Source organism: Argentina anserina, chromosome 5 (genome assembly GCF_933775445.1).
Source record: "Argentina anserina chromosome 5, drPotAnse1.1, whole genome shotgun sequence".
NCBI lineage: Eukaryota > Viridiplantae > Streptophyta > Magnoliopsida > Rosales > Rosaceae > Argentina > Argentina anserina.
Window position 1 is genome coordinate 26,858,985 of NC_065876.1, and position 19,971 is coordinate 26,878,955.

The 19,971-nt window shown below is 37.1% G+C and overlaps 3 protein-coding genes across 3 annotated transcripts; 1 reads left to right on the forward strand and 2 right to left on the reverse strand.

Moving 5' to 3' along the window:
• Nucleotides 1–1,369: 1,369 nt before the first annotated feature.
• On the forward strand, nt 1,370–3,257 carry LOC126793955 (40S ribosomal protein S6-1). Its single transcript, XM_050520589.1, has 6 exons — nt 1,370–1,394; nt 1,481–1,545; nt 1,865–1,922; nt 2,011–2,119; nt 2,214–2,486; nt 2,867–3,257. The coding sequence occupies exons 1-6, from the start codon at nt 1,389–1,391 to the stop codon at nt 3,103–3,105; spliced, it is 750 nt and encodes a 249-aa protein (XP_050376546.1). The 5' UTR covers nt 1,370–1,388; the 3' UTR covers nt 3,106–3,257.
• Nucleotides 3,258–5,296: 2,039 nt separating this feature from the next.
• LOC126793935 (lysine-specific demethylase JMJ21) lies at nt 5,297–12,651 on the reverse strand. Its single transcript, XM_050520570.1, has 16 exons — nt 12,352–12,651; nt 12,131–12,241; nt 11,979–12,034; nt 11,755–11,897; nt 10,786–10,983; nt 10,505–10,704; nt 10,072–10,171; nt 9,425–9,976; nt 8,709–8,831; nt 7,991–8,071; nt 7,582–7,913; nt 7,211–7,468; nt 7,013–7,097; nt 6,641–6,866; nt 6,103–6,271; nt 5,297–5,664 (listed from the first exon to the last, which is right to left on the reverse strand). Exons 1-16 carry the CDS (start codon nt 12,498–12,500, stop codon nt 5,451–5,453), a joined length of 2,997 nt encoding a protein of 998 aa, XP_050376527.1. The 5' UTR covers nt 12,501–12,651; the 3' UTR covers nt 5,297–5,450.
• A 975-nt stretch (nt 12,652–13,626) lies between these two features.
• On the reverse strand, nt 13,627–18,887 carry LOC126795855 (ankyrin repeat-containing protein NPR4-like). The gene is made up of 5 exons (XM_050522592.1): nt 18,572–18,887; nt 18,094–18,489; nt 17,841–17,927; nt 14,326–14,765; nt 13,627–14,202 (listed from the first exon to the last, which is right to left on the reverse strand). Exons 1-5 carry the CDS (start codon nt 18,885–18,887, stop codon nt 13,627–13,629), a joined length of 1,815 nt encoding a protein of 604 aa, XP_050378549.1.
• Nucleotides 18,888–19,971: the final 1,084 nt, after the last annotated feature.

Below are 19,971 nucleotides of genomic sequence, written 5' to 3' on the forward strand. Positions count from 1 at the left end.
GGGTCAGAGAGAAATATAAAAGAGGAGGAGAAACCAATTTGGATTAGGAACAGAAATAACACGCAGGAATAAATACGGCAAACCGTGTGACGTGACGGTTTGTTTTTTTCTTGTGTGTGTCAAATGGTCGTGTTTTATGACGTATACGACTGGGGACGTGGGATGGAGATTGGGCAATTAGGTGAGCCGTGAAATTATTTGTTTGACAACTTTTAATCTGATTCGATTATGGAATATGGATTATTAATCCCAAGTCACGGCTAAAATGGTTTTTAACGTTACACAATGAGATTGGTCTTGTACTCCCTGTCGTAACATGATAGGTTGTAAGCCAAATTGCTCTCGCCTTCCGAGTGGTATCACTATTTTCGTGACGACAATAATGTTGAAATTGTTTTATTTTATATAATGAATAGAGTTACATTATACACATGCAATTTAAAATTAACAATTTGATGACCGGCGTATAATGCGAACGGAAGTAGAACATTCTAAGTTGGAATATTGTCGAGAACAAAATAGTTTTGATCAAACAACTATAAAGTGGTTCAATTTCCTAGTTTGGTCTATTATTGTTTTGTACGAACAAGAATAGAAAATCGGTGAGAAGAGAATATGGTGAAAATGGGTAATGACTTTTAAGGATTAACTTTAGTGACGCAAGTGATTCTATTCAAATTTTATGGGTTGGCTTTTTCAATTTTGGTACAATTTCAATTTTCATTATATACCTATGAACATAAAAGATAAACGATTGTTGGTTATAACATTTGCGCTCCTTTACAAAAAATACATATTACAAACATGGTGCTTGAGTGAGCTATCACTCCACGACTCAGAGTGATAAGCTTTCACAAGCAAGAGTTCGAGGGTGAGATCTCCTATTAGATGGTGAACCCCTATTACGTGTGTAACGTTACAACATAGTGGGATACGTTCCACCATCATATATTGTTGTATCCAAAGTCAAATTTACTCAAAATGTCAATATCCTCAAAATTTGAGGATAGTAATATATACGTTCCACCATCATGGTTTCCTTTGGGATAGTAAAATTTGCGCTTCTAATTTTACAATCAACAATCCCACTTTCCTTTATTTGAAATTTTTTTATAAGAAGACAAATTAATGGGAGTAAATTTCAGCTTCATTCTTTTATTACACAAACTGCCAACTGCAAAAGCTTTAATCAAAGAAATGAGAGAAAGAAAAAGTGCAAAAGCAACCGAGGCCCTATTAGGCCCAAATTTCCTCACTTAAACCAACCCGGCCCAGATATCAACTCGGAACCCACAAATATAAATGGTTCCGAGACCTTCAAAACCCTAACGAGAAGGCATAAGTAGCTCCCCTCTTCGTTTCAGCGTCTTTCTGTTGCGGCCGCCAACATGAAGGTTAGCCCTCCTCTCTCTCTCTCTCTCTCTCTCTCTCTCTGCTTTGGTCTCCCTGAGATAACCTCCTTCCGTTGTGTGTTTTGCAGTTCAACATCGCTAACCCCACCACCGGTTGCCAGAAGAAGCTCGAAATCGATGACGACCACAAACTGTAATGTCCCTCTTAAACCGCGATTTGGGTTCTGCCTGATATGTCTTTTCTGTTCATAACATTCATTTTCCGTATTAGTTTTTAGTTAACTGTACCATTAGAGTTCTGTGTTTGGATAACTAGTATGCTCTTGTTAGGTTCATAGTAGTTTTGTCTCTGAGATTCGTTATTGTCTTTAAGTTTATAGATTTATAACCTCCTATGTGTTTTAGCATGTATATATATATATATATATTTATGCGTATAGATGTGATATGAGGTTTGTAAAGATGTGTTCTTTTGTTTGTATGAATGTTCATGTTTCATATTGTGGATGCAGGCGTGCCTTTTTTGACAAGAGGATCTCCCAGGAAGTGAGTGGAGATGCCCTCGGAGAGGTACGCAACCATGCCGTTGTTCCTTTTGTCATTTGAATGACCCTAGATTGAGTTCCATGGCTTAATGAGAATTTGAATTGTGAAACAGGAATTTAAGGGATACGTCTTCAAGATCATGGGAGGCTGCGACAAGCAAGGTTTCCCAATGAAGCAGGGAGTGCTGACCCCTGGTCGCGTCCGCCTCTTGCTCCACCGAGGTGAGGGACATTTATTTCATTTGAGTAGAATTTAGTTGTGGATTTCCAGAAACTTGCTTGTTAGGAAACTAATGAACCATATATGTCTTCCCAGGAACCCCTTGCTTCCGTGGTCATGGAAGGAGGACTGGAGAGAGGAGAAGGAAATCTGTCCGTGGGTGCATTGTCAGCCCCGATCTTTCAGTCTTGAACTTGGTTATAGTGAAGAAGGGCGACAATGACCTTCCTGGTCTGACAGACACTGAGAAACCCAGGATGAGAGGTCCAAAGAGGGCATCTAAGATCCGAAAGCTCTTCAATCTATCAAAGGAGGATGATGTCCGAAAGTATGTGAACACATACCGTAGGTCATTCACATCGAAGACTGGTATGATGTCCCTGGTTTGCTCTCGTTTTATTTTGCTTGTTTACTGGTCATCTGCTCATCTAGTTGCAGTTGATTAATGCGGTGTTACTAGAGCCTCTTGATGATGCAGACCTACATGGTAGCGAAACATCGTGTTCAAATTTGGCAGACAAGTATATTTTGTTAGGTGTTGGGGTGTTGTATCTGTCTTGAGATTCTATGTCATGGGTTATTTTTATTAGGTGGATAATTTGATTTTTTGGATGCTTTAGATATGTTTTGAAATGTGGGTTTTTTGTAGCTTCATATTTACAAAGTCTTCCATCCCATACTTGGTACTGTACTGTTATGTGTATAGTTTGATTGTTTCTGTTATTGAGATTGGTTACTATGGTTGGCAGGTAAGAAGGTGAGCAAGGCTCCTAAGATTCAGAGGTTGGTCACTCCTTTGACCCTTCAAAGGAAGCGTGCGAGAATTGCAGACAAGAAGAAGAGGGTTGTGAAAGCCAAGTCTGAGGCTGCTGAGTACCAGAAACTCCTCGCCTCAAGATTGAAGGAACAAAGAGAACGACGGAGTGAGAGTTTGGCCAAGAAAAGGTCCAGGCTGTCCTCAGCTACGAAGCCCTCTGTTACTGCTTAGAACTATGCTCCAGTTTTTAAGTTTTGGATTACAAGATGGATATTACGACTTTATTTCTGTGTCTTCTGTTTTTGACTGCTCAAGTTACTTTCCCTTGATGCTTCTGAGCTTATTGGATTTTTGAGTAATATTAAAACCTATGTTTGATTATTGATATGGTGCCTATCTTGCCTGGTGTCGGTGATTTCTTTTTCAAGCTGAAAGAGATGAGCTTCTCGCCCCGGGATCTTGAGATGAACTTTTGTTTTTGAGCATTAGCTTCAAAATGTAGTCAGAACAATAAGGAAGGAATTGGGCGATTTGGGTATTGAAATTTCTTTGCTTTATATGTGGTTGACAGGACCCTCTGAAATCCATTTCACGCTTATGCCGTGGCAATTCCGGCAAGTTCCATACTATTTATCAACCTTCTGATGTGATAAAAACGAGGAAATTGTCCCTAAAATCTATAGCCAACCCACCACCCCGGTCCGTTAAGACTCACCTCTGAACTTCAACCATTGCCACATACAGATCTATGAAACTTTTAGGGGGCCAATACGGAGGATGGAGAAAGCGGGATGAGTTCCGAACTTTAAACTTACGCTAGTAAATCTTCAAATCCAGTATTCCACAACCTTTTAATTATTTTGGATCATCTTTTAATTGTGAATGTTTAATCCTTCTTTACTTGTTGCAGATGAATTTTATATCGATAGGGTTTCCTTCTCACGGACATTAATTGATGCAGCGATATCCATACAGTTTGGGTTTCTAAATAATTTTAACTATAAAGCAACGATCTTCTGGTGATTTTGATTCCTCCATCTTTCCGTCATGTTGTCGAAAAAGAGTAGAATCAATCTATGGAGTAAGAGACTGTTGATAAAAAGTATAGTCAATTTGTGGAGAAAGAGATTGCCGGGGAGAGACACCGTCCGTGGTGATGCAAACACAAAGGTAACAAAGATAATGGACCTGCCGGAGGATATCATCGTCAACATCCTCTTGAGACTGCCGGTAAAATCACTCTGCCGCGTCCAATGCGTATCCAAGACTTCTTTTGACATAGCTCGCAGCCCCGGCTTTGCTACTCTGCACACCTCGTGCTTGCTCGACTCTGCTACCAACTCTGATATCTTTAAAGCCCCTCAGCTTACAGTCTTACTCATTAGAATACAGGTTATGCAGTAGCGGTGAGTACAAATTGACAAAGACCAAACAGTGCTCTTGTCTCGAAGATTTGCCTCAGAAAATACTATGAATATGACTTAGGCTTTGTTTATTTCAACTTGCTTTGCTTCAAACGGATTTATGGAGTTCCTTGGCTACTAGTAAATCCACTTAGGGGAGAACTCTTGACCATACTACTAGCACATACAAGATTGTTCATGTTTTGGTAAGTGAAGATAGAAACTACGTCATGGCGCAAGTTCTTGTATTAGGTACAAACTCATGGAGAAACCTACACAATTGGTTTCTCCTTGTCATGAAGGGGTTATCATCTTGGGTAGACGTAGTTCTACGAATGCTGTTACAGCATACCGTCTCAGAAAAAAGAACACAGTATGTACACGTTGATATGTGCATCGGTTGATTTATGGAGAAAACGGAATCTTTTCAATAAAGAAGACTTTCACAAAATTCACTGTCCCGAACTATCGGGATCTGATTCTGAATTGAGAGCTGGAGTGCTCCCAATTTATTTTGAGGGGATCATTAGCCATCGTGGAGCCTTGTTGTAGAAGTGCATATATTAAGATATGGGTGTTGGAAAGTTGTGACAACAGCAAAATGGGAGCTGCGTCACCGAATCAAAGTACATGAACTAAAACTTGATACAAGTCATATTATAAACTGTGAATTTGCGGAGACGTGCGTTGAATGGGAACATGGTATTTGTTTTGCATGTCCTAAAGTATGTTACTTCTTGGACCTAAGACATCCTTCGATCAGAGTAGTAGAACTTCCGACATTCTCACCAAGTATCTTCAGTCGTGATTATTGGTCAAAAGATAAGAGGTAAGACTGATACGAGTTCTTGTATCTTTGGCTATACTGAAAGCCTGATTTCTCTTAAAGATTATGGCAGTGTGATCGAAGCAACACAATCAAGGGAAGGCGTATGGCATATCCATTAAAGCAATTCAAAGGGAAAGAGTCCCTGATCTTGACTACTTCCTCCGGAACATTTGCATTTTTTGCAATTCAATGAGCCAAATGTATCAACTATAAAGTATCAGCCAAAGGAGACTAAGTGTACCTCCAAACTAGTATCAACTTCAATGAACTCAAAACAAGGCTGCCTAAACATTGTAAAAATAGAAAAGAAATAATTAAAACAATTGAGAAATAAACAAGCCATTTTATACAGGTCTGCTCTCAAGAGTATTAAATGTTGTGGGAGTTTTCGGCTCTAAAGTAGAGAGAAATGAGGATAGTCCAGGAAAACCTTTGTAGTTGTTTAGCTCACCCCATACAACCCGTTCAACTTCTTCCCACGATTTTGCCATCTTGAGGTCGTCTGAAAGACTGAAAATTGCTCCCAGGACATTCTCTTCATGGAGTATACAGTAGCACCTACATGTTATTCAGAACAAATTCTACCACTGTCATGTTTCGGATATTCACAACAAAATGCAATCTCGACCAAGAAACACTCACAGATTATATCACAAAACGAAAAACAAAGAATCAGGGCATTTGACTGACTAAGTTCAGAATGTACGCAACCTTTTAAAAAAAGATATACCTGTTCATTAGTCCTAATAATGTAAAGGCATATCATTCTGTACAATTTGCACTAATGAAATTTTAAAATACGCAGAACCACAAGAATTCTGTCATTCTTATTGTCACCTAGCAGACATACCATGCTATTGAACATGGATTAAATAAATCTTCAAACCACAGAGTCAAATTTCCACAATAAATAAGATAATTAATTGACCACTGACATATTAGAAGATATAAATTTACAATAGCACAAGCAAGCATACAGAGGGAATCATTACTTACATGGCATGATAGGAAAGTCGTCCAAACTTGTCGCCGGCGTCGATATACTCATTAGATGCTGATTGTCTTACAAAAGGAAGTTTATAACTATCTAGAAATCGCTGAAGAAGGTGGCGATCACCTCTGAATATATCCAAGTATAAGGGTATCAAATCATAGATGGGATCACCTGAAGATAAATAATTTGAGTCATCAATATATAGAAAGCCAATAGACAGAAATATAGGAGAGACATTTTTATTCTATTTCTGGAATTTATATGATGGCTGATTAGGGCTATATTTTCCTGTTCATTAGTAGCCTAACTTAAAACATAAGCATTTATACAATCTATGCTTTGAACAACACACTTCCCAAACTTGATACATATTTTTTATGTGTGCTCTCTGTATAGGTCACAGACGCATAGCAAAGGTGCATGATGAGAGAGTCCAGATCCATATTGCAAACAAGAATCTAAAACTCAAATTTAACAATCGAAGACTGTAATTTATTAAAAGTAACCACATAAATAACATAATGATAAATAAGCACCAACCTATAGAAAGATTACTGAAATCAAGAATGTGACTAGGGCACCACGTTCTCTTCTCTGCACAGTCATCATTACCATTCAAGGACCCATTCTGTACTAGGCGTGTGCTCTTGGCGTTGCCAATGAAGCAAGAATCAACACCAGATAGTTCCATGTGAATGTTGTCATCCATGATATCAGAGTGTATCCACGAACAACTTTTACCAACTTTGCTGACGCCATCTTCATCCTGATACCCAAATAGGGTTGGGATGTTGAAAATCATTAAGACTCGATTCACCATGTATGTACAGTTTTCAAAATTGATCTATGGGAAATTGCCAATGACAGATACTCTCACATGTTTATTAGAGGTAGAATGTGCAATAGACCCACCTTAAATACGCAGAGAAACTTGGAAAAATCATCTGGGATGTATTTGTCAACTATCTCTATGAGTGTGCTAGGAATTGGATCTCCCCTACAAGGTGAAGGATGGTGATTAACTAGTTAATTGCCAACAGTTGCTATAAATTATATATATTTTGGAAAAAGTAACAGATAAAAACCTTTTTGTAAAGGGGACAGATATACCATTTAATTAAGCGACTTGAGACATCCTTCTTCTTCTTGGATAGTGTTCTAATAAACATATCCCATTCAGCAGGAATGTATGACTGATTCGGAACAGCTTCTATACTACCATTGGTGAAGGGACGATCTGATTCCTGTTTACTATCGGGGAAGCTTGAGATATTTAGAGGTGGATGGGGCAAGAGATGGAGGTTACGGAGCTGCTCACCCAGGAAAGAAGCTAAGTTTAGTTCATCTTCCCGTGACACAGTATCTCTTCTGCAAAGTTCAATAAAAACCATGACCAATTTGTTAATGCTTCATATCACATGACTAACACACGAGAGAGAACAATGAAAAACAAAAAGAACGTAACCTCTAACAGCACTTACAGCTCTGCATATATTCTCCCTTTGCATCGTTTTGTTATGAGATATGGCCATATCCTTGTATATTCAGCTAAACTGATGGATTCGTTTGTTGAGACCCCAGCTTTTCTATATTCAAATTGTTTCTTCCTCCATACACCAAAAGGAGAACCATCTCCTTTGAATTTCTCCGGAATAAAATTGCACTCAGCAATCACATCAGGAACTCTGTTGCCATCCCAAGGTACAATTTTATACATTCCATTTTCAAGAAAAATGATTCCACTTGCCAAAACCTCAGGTATGTGATTTTTCAGAGGGGAGTTGACCTTGCCTAGGAGATTGTAGAACTCAAGCTGTACATGCGCACTAACATATAAGAATGGATGTCACAAAAGCAACAAAAAAATAGACTACAAGTACAATTATGTACCTCGGCACCTAGTCCATACAGTGACGTTTCCAGTCCTTCCTCAACGAAAATTTTGATTACGCAATCACTCATGAGATAGACCTGTTAAGAAAGGACACATCAGAACATGCACTTCAGTACTCAGAGCATTCATTCTTCTTGTATGATGCTACGATAGAAAAGGGAAATTACAAGTTCTTTGACCCTTATTAATCATTTACAACAAGAAAAAGATGGATCCCACATTAATACTATTTACCGCAAAACCCTCAGTGTCATAATGTAAATCTCCTAACCCTTATTTGTTAACATATAATACTTCAAGGTAGTATATTTAAATCTGTGGTGACTCGCTCCAAAATTTAAAAATGCTATGCGGCCTACTGTTAATTAATATGCTCATAGTTCCTAGCAACCACACCTTTGATCCAACCGACTCACTGGTTCATGATCAGATCACAAATATATTATGTCCGAAACAAGTCAAGACTTTTATGGCATTGGTCTTCCTAAAAGCCGCTAAAACTATGGATTTAAGATGTAAAACAAGAATATAATCTGGGAACACTATTTAAGCTAGAAAAAACTAGTTTACCAATAATTGTCATTGTTTTCCTTTTTAGATAAGTTCTGATATGAAAAGTAATACAGTGGATGTATGTTTACTTTAAAAATATACATCAGTGCAGATAAATAGGTTAAATTGCTGCATAATATAAGAGAAACAAAATTTACTTACAGGATTGCTGCCCGTGCCAACAGGAAGCCTCTCATCATCTGTTGGAGAAGGCAATTTGTGGAAGGCACATATTTCTGCCAGAGATTCAGACCATTTGCCTGCATTTAGTGCAATACATGCACCCTGACATTCACAAGAGCAGATAATTGAACTATAGGTGAAAGTAAGAAAAGATATTGGAGCTTCAGTTTTTCACAAACCCAAAGAAAATGACATGCGCATAGGAAACAACCCATATTTTTGAGTGGAACCTCTCAAAGGTTATTAGTTGTAAGCATATTGAAGAAAGTGGTAGTCACTATTGTAAAGGGGAACCTCTCAAAGGTAGATGTACATCTTTGGCCAATTAGACATATGACTGAACAGAAAAAAGATTGATTTTGTCTTCTAAAAAGATTCTTGTTTGATTGTTTCATGTCACATAGATTAACCTTCAAATGTTAAAAAACCAGATGTTCCAGACAATCATCACGCTCTTCACAGAGAAATGAAAATCAATGCACAAAAATATTTGTAGACAGATAAAAAAAAAGGGCATTTCAAATCTCTCAGAACATATATACATATATTCAACTCCTTCATTTTATTGTTTCCCTTTCATTCTTATTTCGAATATGACAGCACACCTTTGTCAATAGAACGTATTGATTTCTCTATGCTGCTGCATGTGTATCAGCCAATTTGGAAAGCTAATAGTAGGGTGCAAATAAAAGTACCTTCCAGATTAAGTCTCTCATTCCTGGTTTTCCAACCCAAAGCTTGAAAAGCCATTCTCTCATTTCCCGTTGCCCTATGCAATTGCCTGAGCTCCACGGAGAGTTGTAATGATCTCTCTCTTCATCCAGATACAATGCTAGGAAGTTTACATCATAAGAAAAACCCTGAGCATCATTACTAGTTCTTTCACTGCTTGGTAATTCTCCAGGTTTGAGAGTTCTGACTCTTTTAACTTTCCTAGTCTTATCTGAGAGATTGTAATCATCTTTATCATAGAGTATATGATTTTTGGAATCCTCAATCCTGCCTTCATCGTCTGCAAGTAATCCAGCACGGCAAACTCCCTTGTGGCGATAACCAGGTGCCATATCCAAGCACACAAATTCAAAGTTCTTAGAATTTACAAAGTTCTGGGTAACAGCAATTGATGGTTCAAGATTTAGGACACAGTGCCACCATCCACTTGGAACAAAAATCGTCTCCCCGGGCAGTTGGGTGCACTCTATGGGCTTGTCTTCATCAGCAAGAAGTGGATAAAAATCAAGCCACCACTGAAGACACAAGGGATCAACAAAAGATAGCTGTATAAACCTCAAACGACAAAAAATGACAAGAAGTTGCAGATGACTAACTATGGGATATTTACTTGCAATGAAGTTGGAGTTTCAATATTGACATCACCATCTTCTTCATTTACATGTACCGTGACACCTATAGGTACTCTTCCTGGAGGATACAAGGCCCATCTAAACAAACAAAATAGCTGATTAGCTCTTGGATGTTCAATCATTTTAATTGCAGAAGAAGAAACAGAGCAAAATGTTCTTCATCTAATAAAAATAATGAATAGTATATGATCATGACCAAATGTGATCCAGAACATATAAATAGAGGAGTATCTATAATCAACAGAACAACAAATGATGAAGGGTCTCCTCTTTGCGAGTGGAGAAGAAAAAAGAGAGAAAGGGAGGGAGGGGCGCTCAACAAGCAAGTATGCCCAAGCACGGAAAATTATAACACTATCAAATTCACAAATGCATGAGCTTTCTAAGATAGAAAGGGTAGTAAGATTTTACCTTTTACGACCACATAGAAGTGTATTCCAGGCACTGGTCAGAGCTGGATCAACATGCCAAGAAGCACCAGACCTCTGTGGACCAATAATGAGCCATCTAAATGGAGGTCGCTTGTCTTTGTCCAGAACATCAAAAAAGTCCTCTTGAAATAGATAGGGTACACTGTAATCTTTTAACAAGCCAGGTTCAGCCTCTCCAAACTGATTAAGAAAGACGTCACTTCACACATCAAAAGAAGAAAATGAAATAACATGAAAATCAACAGCCTCTCAAGTGAGTACCTTGTGATCAAAGATATAAAGCGGATCCTCATCATGCTGAACTTTCATATATGAAACATAATCCTTGAATGTCATTGAGATTTTACGTGAGCTCCTTTGAGAAATCTTGAAAGCAGTATCTCCATAATTCTGCAATAAGTGGTCAAGTGTCCATGTATCCCTTGCAGGCCATTCATCAGCTAATCCAGTTAGCAAAACCTGATAAAAATTTCAGCAACAGTCTGTGTGAATAATGTGAAACATCAATTTGTAGGTACTTGACTACTTGCATATTCTAGTGCAATGTATTAACAAAACAGTTTGGTAAAAGAAGTCAAATCAATAAATTGCAGGTTCCATATCCCATTTTCTAAAAAAATTGCGTGCACTTTAAATCTGAACATTTTTCAATGTGCACCGAAAATTTTTGAGTTACCACAACCCATCTACCAGAAAATAGTTGAGTAGCCAGAAAAAGAATGGGAGTTTCAACCAAAAACAAAATGGCCCTCCGGAGCATTGTGGACTAGACGTTCAGCTAAGGAAACACAGAAATGCTGATTGCCTAGTGGCTATAATATTTGTGATGATAGAGAGGGTTGTTTCAAATGCAGCGAAAATAACAATTAGAGAAATATGGCCTGGCAAGGTGTTGGTTGTGTGGGGCGGGAATTGATCAAGTAAAAATATTTTTAAGTCCTCACTTTGGAATGTTATCACTTTCAACTGTTTAAAGGTAACGGAGTAGTATATTCTGACCAGAAGAACAAAATTTAAAAACCATGAAGAGCAGTGCTAAATCATGATACATATCCTAGATAGAGTTTCATGTAATAGCATTCTTCTTATGCAGACTTAATATCCTTTTTTTTTAATAATACAATGTACCTATACATAACTGAACAACGAAAATGGAAACTTGACATCCACTCTTTTATTTTAACTCAATCTGTACAATGCTCTAAAACTATGAATCATACTGTCACTTACCGGTTTCTTCCCATCATAGTCGCAAGAAAACTCTTCCACCGTGATCTTGCCCTTTCTCTCCACATTCCCACTGTCAAAAGAAAAACCATCCAACGTAGTATGGCACCTGTATAGTCTTCTGTACAAGAACAACGACTCGAATCCTGCAAACCAAGTACATATCCGAATCACAAAACAATCCACCATAACGAGACAATGCTGATCAAAACACACGAGGTCCTCACCATCAAAAGCCAGTGCTTTCCTCCCAGCCTCGTCGCCCTCGCACGGCGCATTCTCCCTGCACCAAAAAACAAATTACGAGATCATAATTTCGCCTCTAAACGAAAATCGCAACTCCGAAAAACTACAAAACTGAATTCAGCATGAGACATACAAATGCAGCACCGTCTTCTTCCATGAGCCTTTGTACTGGAGCGGGCCATTGAGCGTGTTGAGGCATATACTCAGCCACAGCGACTCTTCGTTACAAAATATATACATCACACTGCGTATAAACACATATCAGAACTCTATATACTCAAATCCAAGCCCTAATTTCACATTTTCATATCCTGAAATGAAGAAATTAAAGAGAGAGAGAATTGAGGAGCAGACCTGCTGACGCAGGAGAGGCGAGCGAGGTCGCGAGCAGAGAGGGACTCCAGGACGGCGCAGATGAGGTCGTCGGGGAGGACGAGGAAGTTTCCGAGGGCGTCGAGGCGGCGGTCTCGTGGCCGGAAGGGAGGGGGTCCGGGAATCTCCATCGGAATTTGGGAAAGGTTGAAATTGAAAGAGAGGAGGGGTAGAGGGGTTAGGTGAGATTCAGAGTTTCGAGTAAAAAGGAAGAGAAGGCGGGGGTTTTGTGGTTTTAGAGGGAATCGGCGATTGGCCGCGTGCGACGGGTTTTCGTGTGTGGCGCGGATGTACCGTGTGCGCGTTATTCTCACGCGGATTCGAGTCTCATACTTTCATATTTATCCTTTTTGTTTTGGGTGGACCTTGGAGTTAATCGAGCTCGAAAAGCTTGAGGGATACGCGCGTTTTTTTTCTTTTCCCTTTAATAAAATGTTTATTATCGTTGGCGTCAATGTTTATAAGAGCTCAATGCATATGTGAGATTGGAGCAATATCAGAGAGTGTGGGAGCATATGTGTGCTTTTTTTTAGAGTTCAGGCAGGCCAATTTGGTTAAATTTGGGGAGTTTGCCGCTAGTCAAGGATTTTACACTGAAGAATGGATTAGGTCATCCATACACAAACTAGTCAGGATCTGGAGCCGATCTCTTAAGGTAGAGCGAAATCAGTACATTGCCCCGTTAGATAAAAGTGGCTTTTTAGTGAGAGAACGCCGCATGGACCAAGTACGGTGATCAAATTGCTAGGTCTCTGACAATAGGTTGGTTAATATTAGTGAAGTCCATATCCATTCATGAAGTTGAAAATGCATATCCATTGCCGATTTGTATTTACGAAACAACTGGTTAATATTAGCGAAGCCTAATCACCAAAGTCTCTGAAATCCTACAAAGTTTATTAATTACGGTATATATGTTTTTCTTTCGGAAATCAAATTGTAGGCATCATGAATTAATATTCTGGACGACTATAATCAGATGGAATATTAGGCATCATAAATGACTAATTATACCTTTTTGTATAACTCATGTATGGAGAACAGTGGATATTTGAGTCAACATCGTCACATCCTCTGATTTCAAATTCGAAATTATTCAGACCTCAATAACCAAACATGCATAGTGTTGAATACAAAATAGGAAATGCAATGTTGAGACAAATTACAAACCCAATTATGACTTATGAGGTCATGTATAACTTCCATGTTTCAGGGACGGCTAGCATTCCCATGAAACATCGAACGTCCGCTAGTGTTCTAATGAAACATGGAAGGTCCATAAGTGGCTACGCAAATTTCAAAAAGGAGGGGGAATAAGAAAAATACAAATGACACCACGGGCACACCTGCCAGCACAATGCCTGTAATTATCATCTTGGCTTCTCCATCGAACATAATGATCAGTGCACAAGAAAATGTGATCATCATAGTGGCAATAGAGATGAAAAGAGTTGAAAGACCTATCATCATTTTTGTGGGTAAAGACCGAAGGAAATCATCCTCTGCATAAGTTGACGTCAGAAGTCCCAAGAATGTAATTACCGAAGTTGCAGAGGAAATGAGTGATATTGTATCTGAGAGTATAAAAACTCTAACCAATGTCTTATTGTCACTGTTAGTTGACTTAGTTCCGCCAGGAACTGTAAATGCTGCAGCGAACATTATAGTAACAATGAGAGCACCAACAGTTGTACAAGATGTTGCAATTCCTTTTGTGGATATTTCCGCTTCATCCTTTAATATCTTGTGATTTCTGGTGAATAGTTCACGGGCTGTCACGTTTGAAATATTGACATATTCATGCATTTCCCTTGGTAACATTCTCTCCACCTCCTGCATTTGATCAAACATATATTAAAGTTTAATTTATCATATTAACTAATTCTTGCATATACATGTACATGTACATGTACGTGTACATAATAATATAATTAACTAGTGACTGAAAATTCTCACCTTGAACCATTGTAATTCGCGTTGCATTTGCAAACTTGCACCTTGTATATGGTCTGAATGTTTAACGGAGGGTAAGTTCGCGGCGCTATGTAGCATATTGGTCTTAAACGTTGCGATATTATGAGTGATATCATCCATTTCTTCTGGCTTGAGCCGATATATAAGATTGTAAATTTTTTCTTGACGACATTCAATGGCATATTGAAACATGCTCTTCTTTTTGTCATCAAATATGTTCATGACTGCTCGGTTTGCTTCAAACATATGCATAACAAATTCAACGTGCCCTTGTGCAATAGCTTTGAAGAGTGAAGTTCTCACAACTTGAAATTCATCCTCTGTTAATTTATCTAAATCTTTCATCACTTTTTCTGCCATGCAGCTTAGGAATTTATCGAATCGGAGATGATTTAGTTTCATTTCATAAATATGATTAATTCCTAGGTGGAAAAAGAAACAACCTAGTTAAAGTAATTAATATTTGATGTATAAATTGAAGATCAACTAACAATGCATGTGGATTAGGTAGCATACCAAAAAGCTGCGAGGCACCCGTAATAGCTCTTCTGAATAAACTCATAACTGCATCGCAGATTTCTACATTTAACGATCGAGCAATATTCTTGATTTGATGTAAAGGAAATGATCGAAGAACAACATTTATGCCCTATTTTTTTGAGTAATGCTACATGAACCACATTTTTTGTAAACCACCTAAATCCCACCTTAGGTGGCAGCTAATGTGGCATAACCACATCACTAAATCATAAATTTAGGTGTTTTTCATATTTCTATATAAGCTAATTACGATATTTTATTTTAACATTCTCATACTTATCTTTTAAATCTTTTTTTTGTCTATCATTCCATGATATATTCTTCAGAAGTTGTTTTTTTTTTCTCTCTTTCAATCCCCAATCCGTCCTCTCTACCATAGCTCTTATCACCTCCTCTTCGATTAATTGAACAATATCATTTCAATCTAATAACGGTTTTAATTACCATAAACTCTCTACCCATTAATATAATCAATGTTATTAAATAGATTGGCATGTTTGAATTCAGGGTCAAGGGAGAAGTTCCGTGTGTCAAAAAATTTTGCAAACCATTTCCGAAAAGTGTTGTGCACATATGGTTTAGACTTCATTACTATGCGTCAATTCTTTAACGGATCATATGTACCTAGAACAATGAGAGAAAATTGAAAGTCTAACCCTAATTGTGCAAACTTGTCCTAAAAATCACAACTTTGTTCTCAGTTTGGGGAATTTTAAACAGAGGGAATGAGGGACAAAGAAATTAGGAGGACAATATCAATAAGAAGCTGAAACCTAATCCAATTGTGGTAACAAAACTACATACGAGAAAACCTAAATTTGAGATATAGAAGAACATTGATTAACGAGGAACAAATAGAATCATATAGAGGCTTAGGCGGCAATGTGGTGTAATATTGTTGTTTGATCTCTTTGAACACTATATATATAAATAATAAATAAATAGTGATGACTATCAATCAATTCTTAGTATGAGGAGGTGAGATGAGAGGACGAGAAGAAGAACAGAGAAGAAACAAACGTAAAAAACTAATTAAAGTAAAAAAAAAACTAAAATATAAATGAAAGGATACTAGACTAATTAAATTTTGTAAATGAGAAAAAATTGAAATTAATATGATTTGATGATGAGGTTATGCGACATCACCTGTCACCTAAGGTGGGATTTAAGTGATTCACCAAAATGTGGTTCATTTAACATTACTCTATTTTTAACTACAGTACCAAATGAGCCACATACATATCGAAGCAAAATAGATTCATCAAAATATCGACCCTGATGATCTATCAATACCTGATTTTTTGTTTGGAGAAGGTTCTTCCTCTAATTCTGAAACAATAATACGGCCATCGGGAATAGGGAATTCAATAGGTTGTACATGTATACCTATCAAGGAAACAAAATATACTTTTAAGCTTTCAAATTTTATGGACAATTATTCGATACTAAGAAGCTATTTTATAGACCGAGGTGCAAGTGAACCGACAATCAATAATATTCAATATTTGAACTTGAAATCGATCTCACTCATCATAAAGCATCATTTTTACTGATATATGAATAAAATTTGTTCAGAATTTTTGGCTTAGAATTTTAAGTGAGTTATGTCACTAAAACAGAACCTATAAATAAAAATACTTATAAATATAACTGAGATTGAGTTTCTGAGCATGTACGTGAACATGCATGAATATATGTGCTTATGTTATGAGCAACATTATATCATCGATCTGGGCATCTCTTGTTGGTTTTAATATGATGAATTTTATTTTTCAGGGCTGCTGGTGATAATATGTATATGGATCATTGTTAACAGTTTGGGAGGGCTGGCTGGGTTGCAGCACAACTCAGTCCACCCTTGGCTTTGTGCCTAATCCGAAGAGAAACTAACATTAGCAAGACTGCAAGAGCATCAATACCCTATTTATTTCTGTCGCCATAAATGTACGTGAGAAGAGCGGAATTTGCAATTACGTTAATGATGTAAATAGTTCAACCAAAAAATAGGACAGCATTAGTTGTAATATTATTGCCATAAGGAAAATATTTTAGCGCTACAATATGTCGTCGAATTTGGAGCCATAATCATATATGTTATGCTACATCATCATGTCAAGTCAGTAACTAAAATATTATAAAATTTCATTTTAAATAAAAAAGACAATTATATCCTTATAAATAATTTAATTTTTATCCTTTATTTATTAAATATATTTCAGCAATAATTAAGGGATAGTTAATTACCAAAATATATTACTAAAATGTTTTCATCTAATTGGATTAATAAATTATCTTTGAATTTGCATATCCTCTTAATTAAGAATCTTATTCAAAAAAATCTCATTTTCTGTCACTAAATATGTCAAGAAAACTTTCAAATTTAATTCATGACTTTTTTAGTTTCTAAATTTTATTTGCATTTACGAATTATATTAATGGCTATAATTAATAACTACAATTACCATATATTATCTATCGAATTATTAATTAGATTACAAAAATATGAAAAAATCTCTAACAAAATTATTCATGATACACACGTCTATATTTTAATCAGATGAATTTAATAATATTTTTTGTGCACACGTGCACTTATATATATATCAAACATACTTTTGTAAATATTAAAATTTTAATTATATCTTAGAAGCATTATCGTGATAAAAAAAATAAAATAAAAAAAAACCACAAAAATATAATTTTTATAATGTCCTATAATCGTTTAATTAACAAAGATATGATTTTTTTTCATTTAAAAATAATATTTAATCATTTTAATTACTGACTTGATAAATTCACATGTCATATTGTGGCGCATAAAAAAGTGCTGATTGCCATAATTATGAGACACAAGAAAGTACCAACCCTTCCTTTCCAAAAAATAAAGTACCAACCCTTGTATATTAATTTTTGCCACAATGTTAGTCGCGCTCCGCTAGGATATGCACTGCTGATACCAGCTAATTCAAGCATAGGATGCTGTCCAAATCCGTTGTCAGCCATGGCCAACTTTGGATATTGTTGTAGTACTTTCCATGCAACATCTGAAAGTAGAGAGACGTACGTCAAATACAGATTTAATGGACGAAGAATTAGTTCATTCGATTAACCATATATAAGACCTCATTCGGGACGAAAGATTTTCATCTCGTTGAGGTCATCGATTATTTTCCTTGACCATAATTTTTTTAAACATGTAGTCGATCATACCAAGTCCTTTGGGACGCCAAATGCACATAGAAATAAGTTGAGCGCCCTGCCTTCCATTCTCACTGAGTAGAGCCACATCGGGAGTGAGAGAAAAGAGATACCGAGCCATCTCCCATTTGTTTCGACTACAAGCCCTCACAACTGGAATATATTTCCAAGGCCAACTACTGATTTCAACTATTTCCCGGTTCTTTTCTACCATGGCTCGAGCTATCTGGATCGAACGTGCTTGTGCTTTTGCAGACGATGCAACTATAACACCATCTAAAGCTGTACGGCCCTTGCCGTCTTTGATTTTCACATCTTCGTCTCTCATCGACGACAGCAACTCTTTCACGGTATCCACTTCTCCATTCATGGCGGCTTTGTGAAGATCAGTGCATCCGGTGTCTGGAACTGTAAACCACAAATATATAATGTCATAAAATGGACTAAAGATCAACAATTTGACTGAAAAAAAAAAATTTCTCATACATACACGACTTCAATATATTCTCATCCCAATTGCACTTCTTCTCCAAAACATTCCACGCATCCTTGGCTGTTTTACTTGCCCGGATAAAAGAAAACATCTCAGTCCCGCAACTGATTTTAATTGCATGTAAGGCCCTGGCGTCCTTTGCCTTCCAAGCCTTATATCCAACATCGCCGGCATTAGGTGGTGGCTGTTTGACAACATCCCAAAGTTCTTTAGCTAGTAAGTAAGTCTCAACCTGAGAACTCCAATCTTTATAGTTATGCTGGTTAAGAAGTTCCAGGACAATTGCATTCGAGCCAACTGAGGTACTTGCCATGCTCGATATCAATCTGTCAGTAATTAGCTCAATGAGGTGATTTTATTTCGGATAATGTGTTTGAGATATCAAGAAAACCAACAAGTACTTACTGAATGATGCATATATTAGCCGGTGGTATCTTCACACCTGCAGCTGTAAGTTTAAATAAGCAGAGAGAGGCAACGCAGGAAGAAAGCTTGATCTACATGCAACTTGTGAATGAAGAGCTTGCAGTACAAATCAATTCATGAAAAATGACTTGGCAATTCAAAGTCATCATTTACTGATATATATATATATATATAGTCCCTATCCAGAGTGAAGCTTTACTCTGAAATTTCAGAGTGAAGTTCCAATTTTGACACACTTTTCGGTCAAATTTTTTCACCATAAGTGATTCAATATTTAGGTATGTTATTCAAGATCATCTCTACAAAGTTTCATCCAATTTGACAATGGTTTTGAGCTTTCAAAATTGAGATTTACACGAACGGTTCACGTTGAACAGTTTTAATTCATTCATTGATTTAATCTAATTTCAATAACTTAATGATGTCCGAATTAGGTGAAATTTTGTAGAGATGATCTTGAATAACATACCTAAATATTGAATCGCTTATGGTGAAAAAATTTGACCGAAAAGTGTGCCAAAATTGAAACTTCACTCTGAATAAGGACTATATATATATATATATATATATATAAATAATGGGCTGAATGGGCTGTTGACCTTGTGCCTGAATTTACTAAATTATTTACTGAAGGGGAAGTTGAGGGGATTGCATCCCTTTAAGTTTAAGACACCTCTTAGATAGACTTGTCTGGCATTGGGATAACAAAGGTATGTATGCTGTAAGAAGTGGGTACCACATTTATAATGGTATGACGAGCTACAGCACCATGATCTTCTAAGGTGAGAAGAAATGTCGGTGGCCTTTGGTATGGCGGGCCTGCGTCCCTCCTAAGGTGAGAAGCTTCATTGGGCGCCTTTGGTAATGGTGTCCCCACAAGGGCTGCTTTAATTCGGAGAAAAGTGCAGATTGATGACCCACTTTGCCTTTTTTGCCGAGGTAATGTTGAAACTGCTGTTCCACCTGTTTAA

Bases quoted from the DNA above. Each gene is read 5' to 3' on its own strand.
- LOC126795855 (XM_050522592.1), bottom strand. From the start codon at position 18,887: ATGGCAAGTACCTCAGTTGGCTCGAATGCAATTGTCCTGGAACTTCTT. The intron at 14,766-17,840 runs GTATCAGCAGTG...TTTTCCACCTAG, and splicing joins TCCTATGCTTGAATTAGCTG to GAATTAATCATATTTATGAA. The intron at 14,203-14,325 runs GTGAGAATTTTC...GATCAAATGCAG, and splicing joins GCGAATTACAATGGTTCAAG to GAGGTGGAGAGAATGTTACC.
- LOC126793935 (XM_050520570.1), bottom strand. From the start codon at position 12,500: ATGGAGATTCCCGGACCCCCTCCCTTCCGGCCACGAGACCGCCGCCTC. The intron at 12,035-12,130 runs GTATGTCTCATG...TTTTTGGTGCAG, and splicing joins AAGAAGACGGTGCTGCATTT to GGAGAATGCGCCGTGCGAGG. The intron at 6,272-6,640 runs GTTGGTGCTTAT...ATTTATCTTCAG, and splicing joins TTTCAGTAATCTTTCTATAG to GTGATCCCATCTATGATTTG.
- LOC126793955 (XM_050520589.1), top strand. The intron at 1,923-2,010 runs GTACGCAACCAT...ATTGTGAAACAG, and splicing joins GTGGAGATGCCCTCGGAGAG to GAATTTAAGGGATACGTCTT. The intron at 2,487-2,866 runs GTATGATGTCCC...TATGGTTGGCAG, and splicing joins GTCATTCACATCGAAGACTG to GTAAGAAGGTGAGCAAGGCT.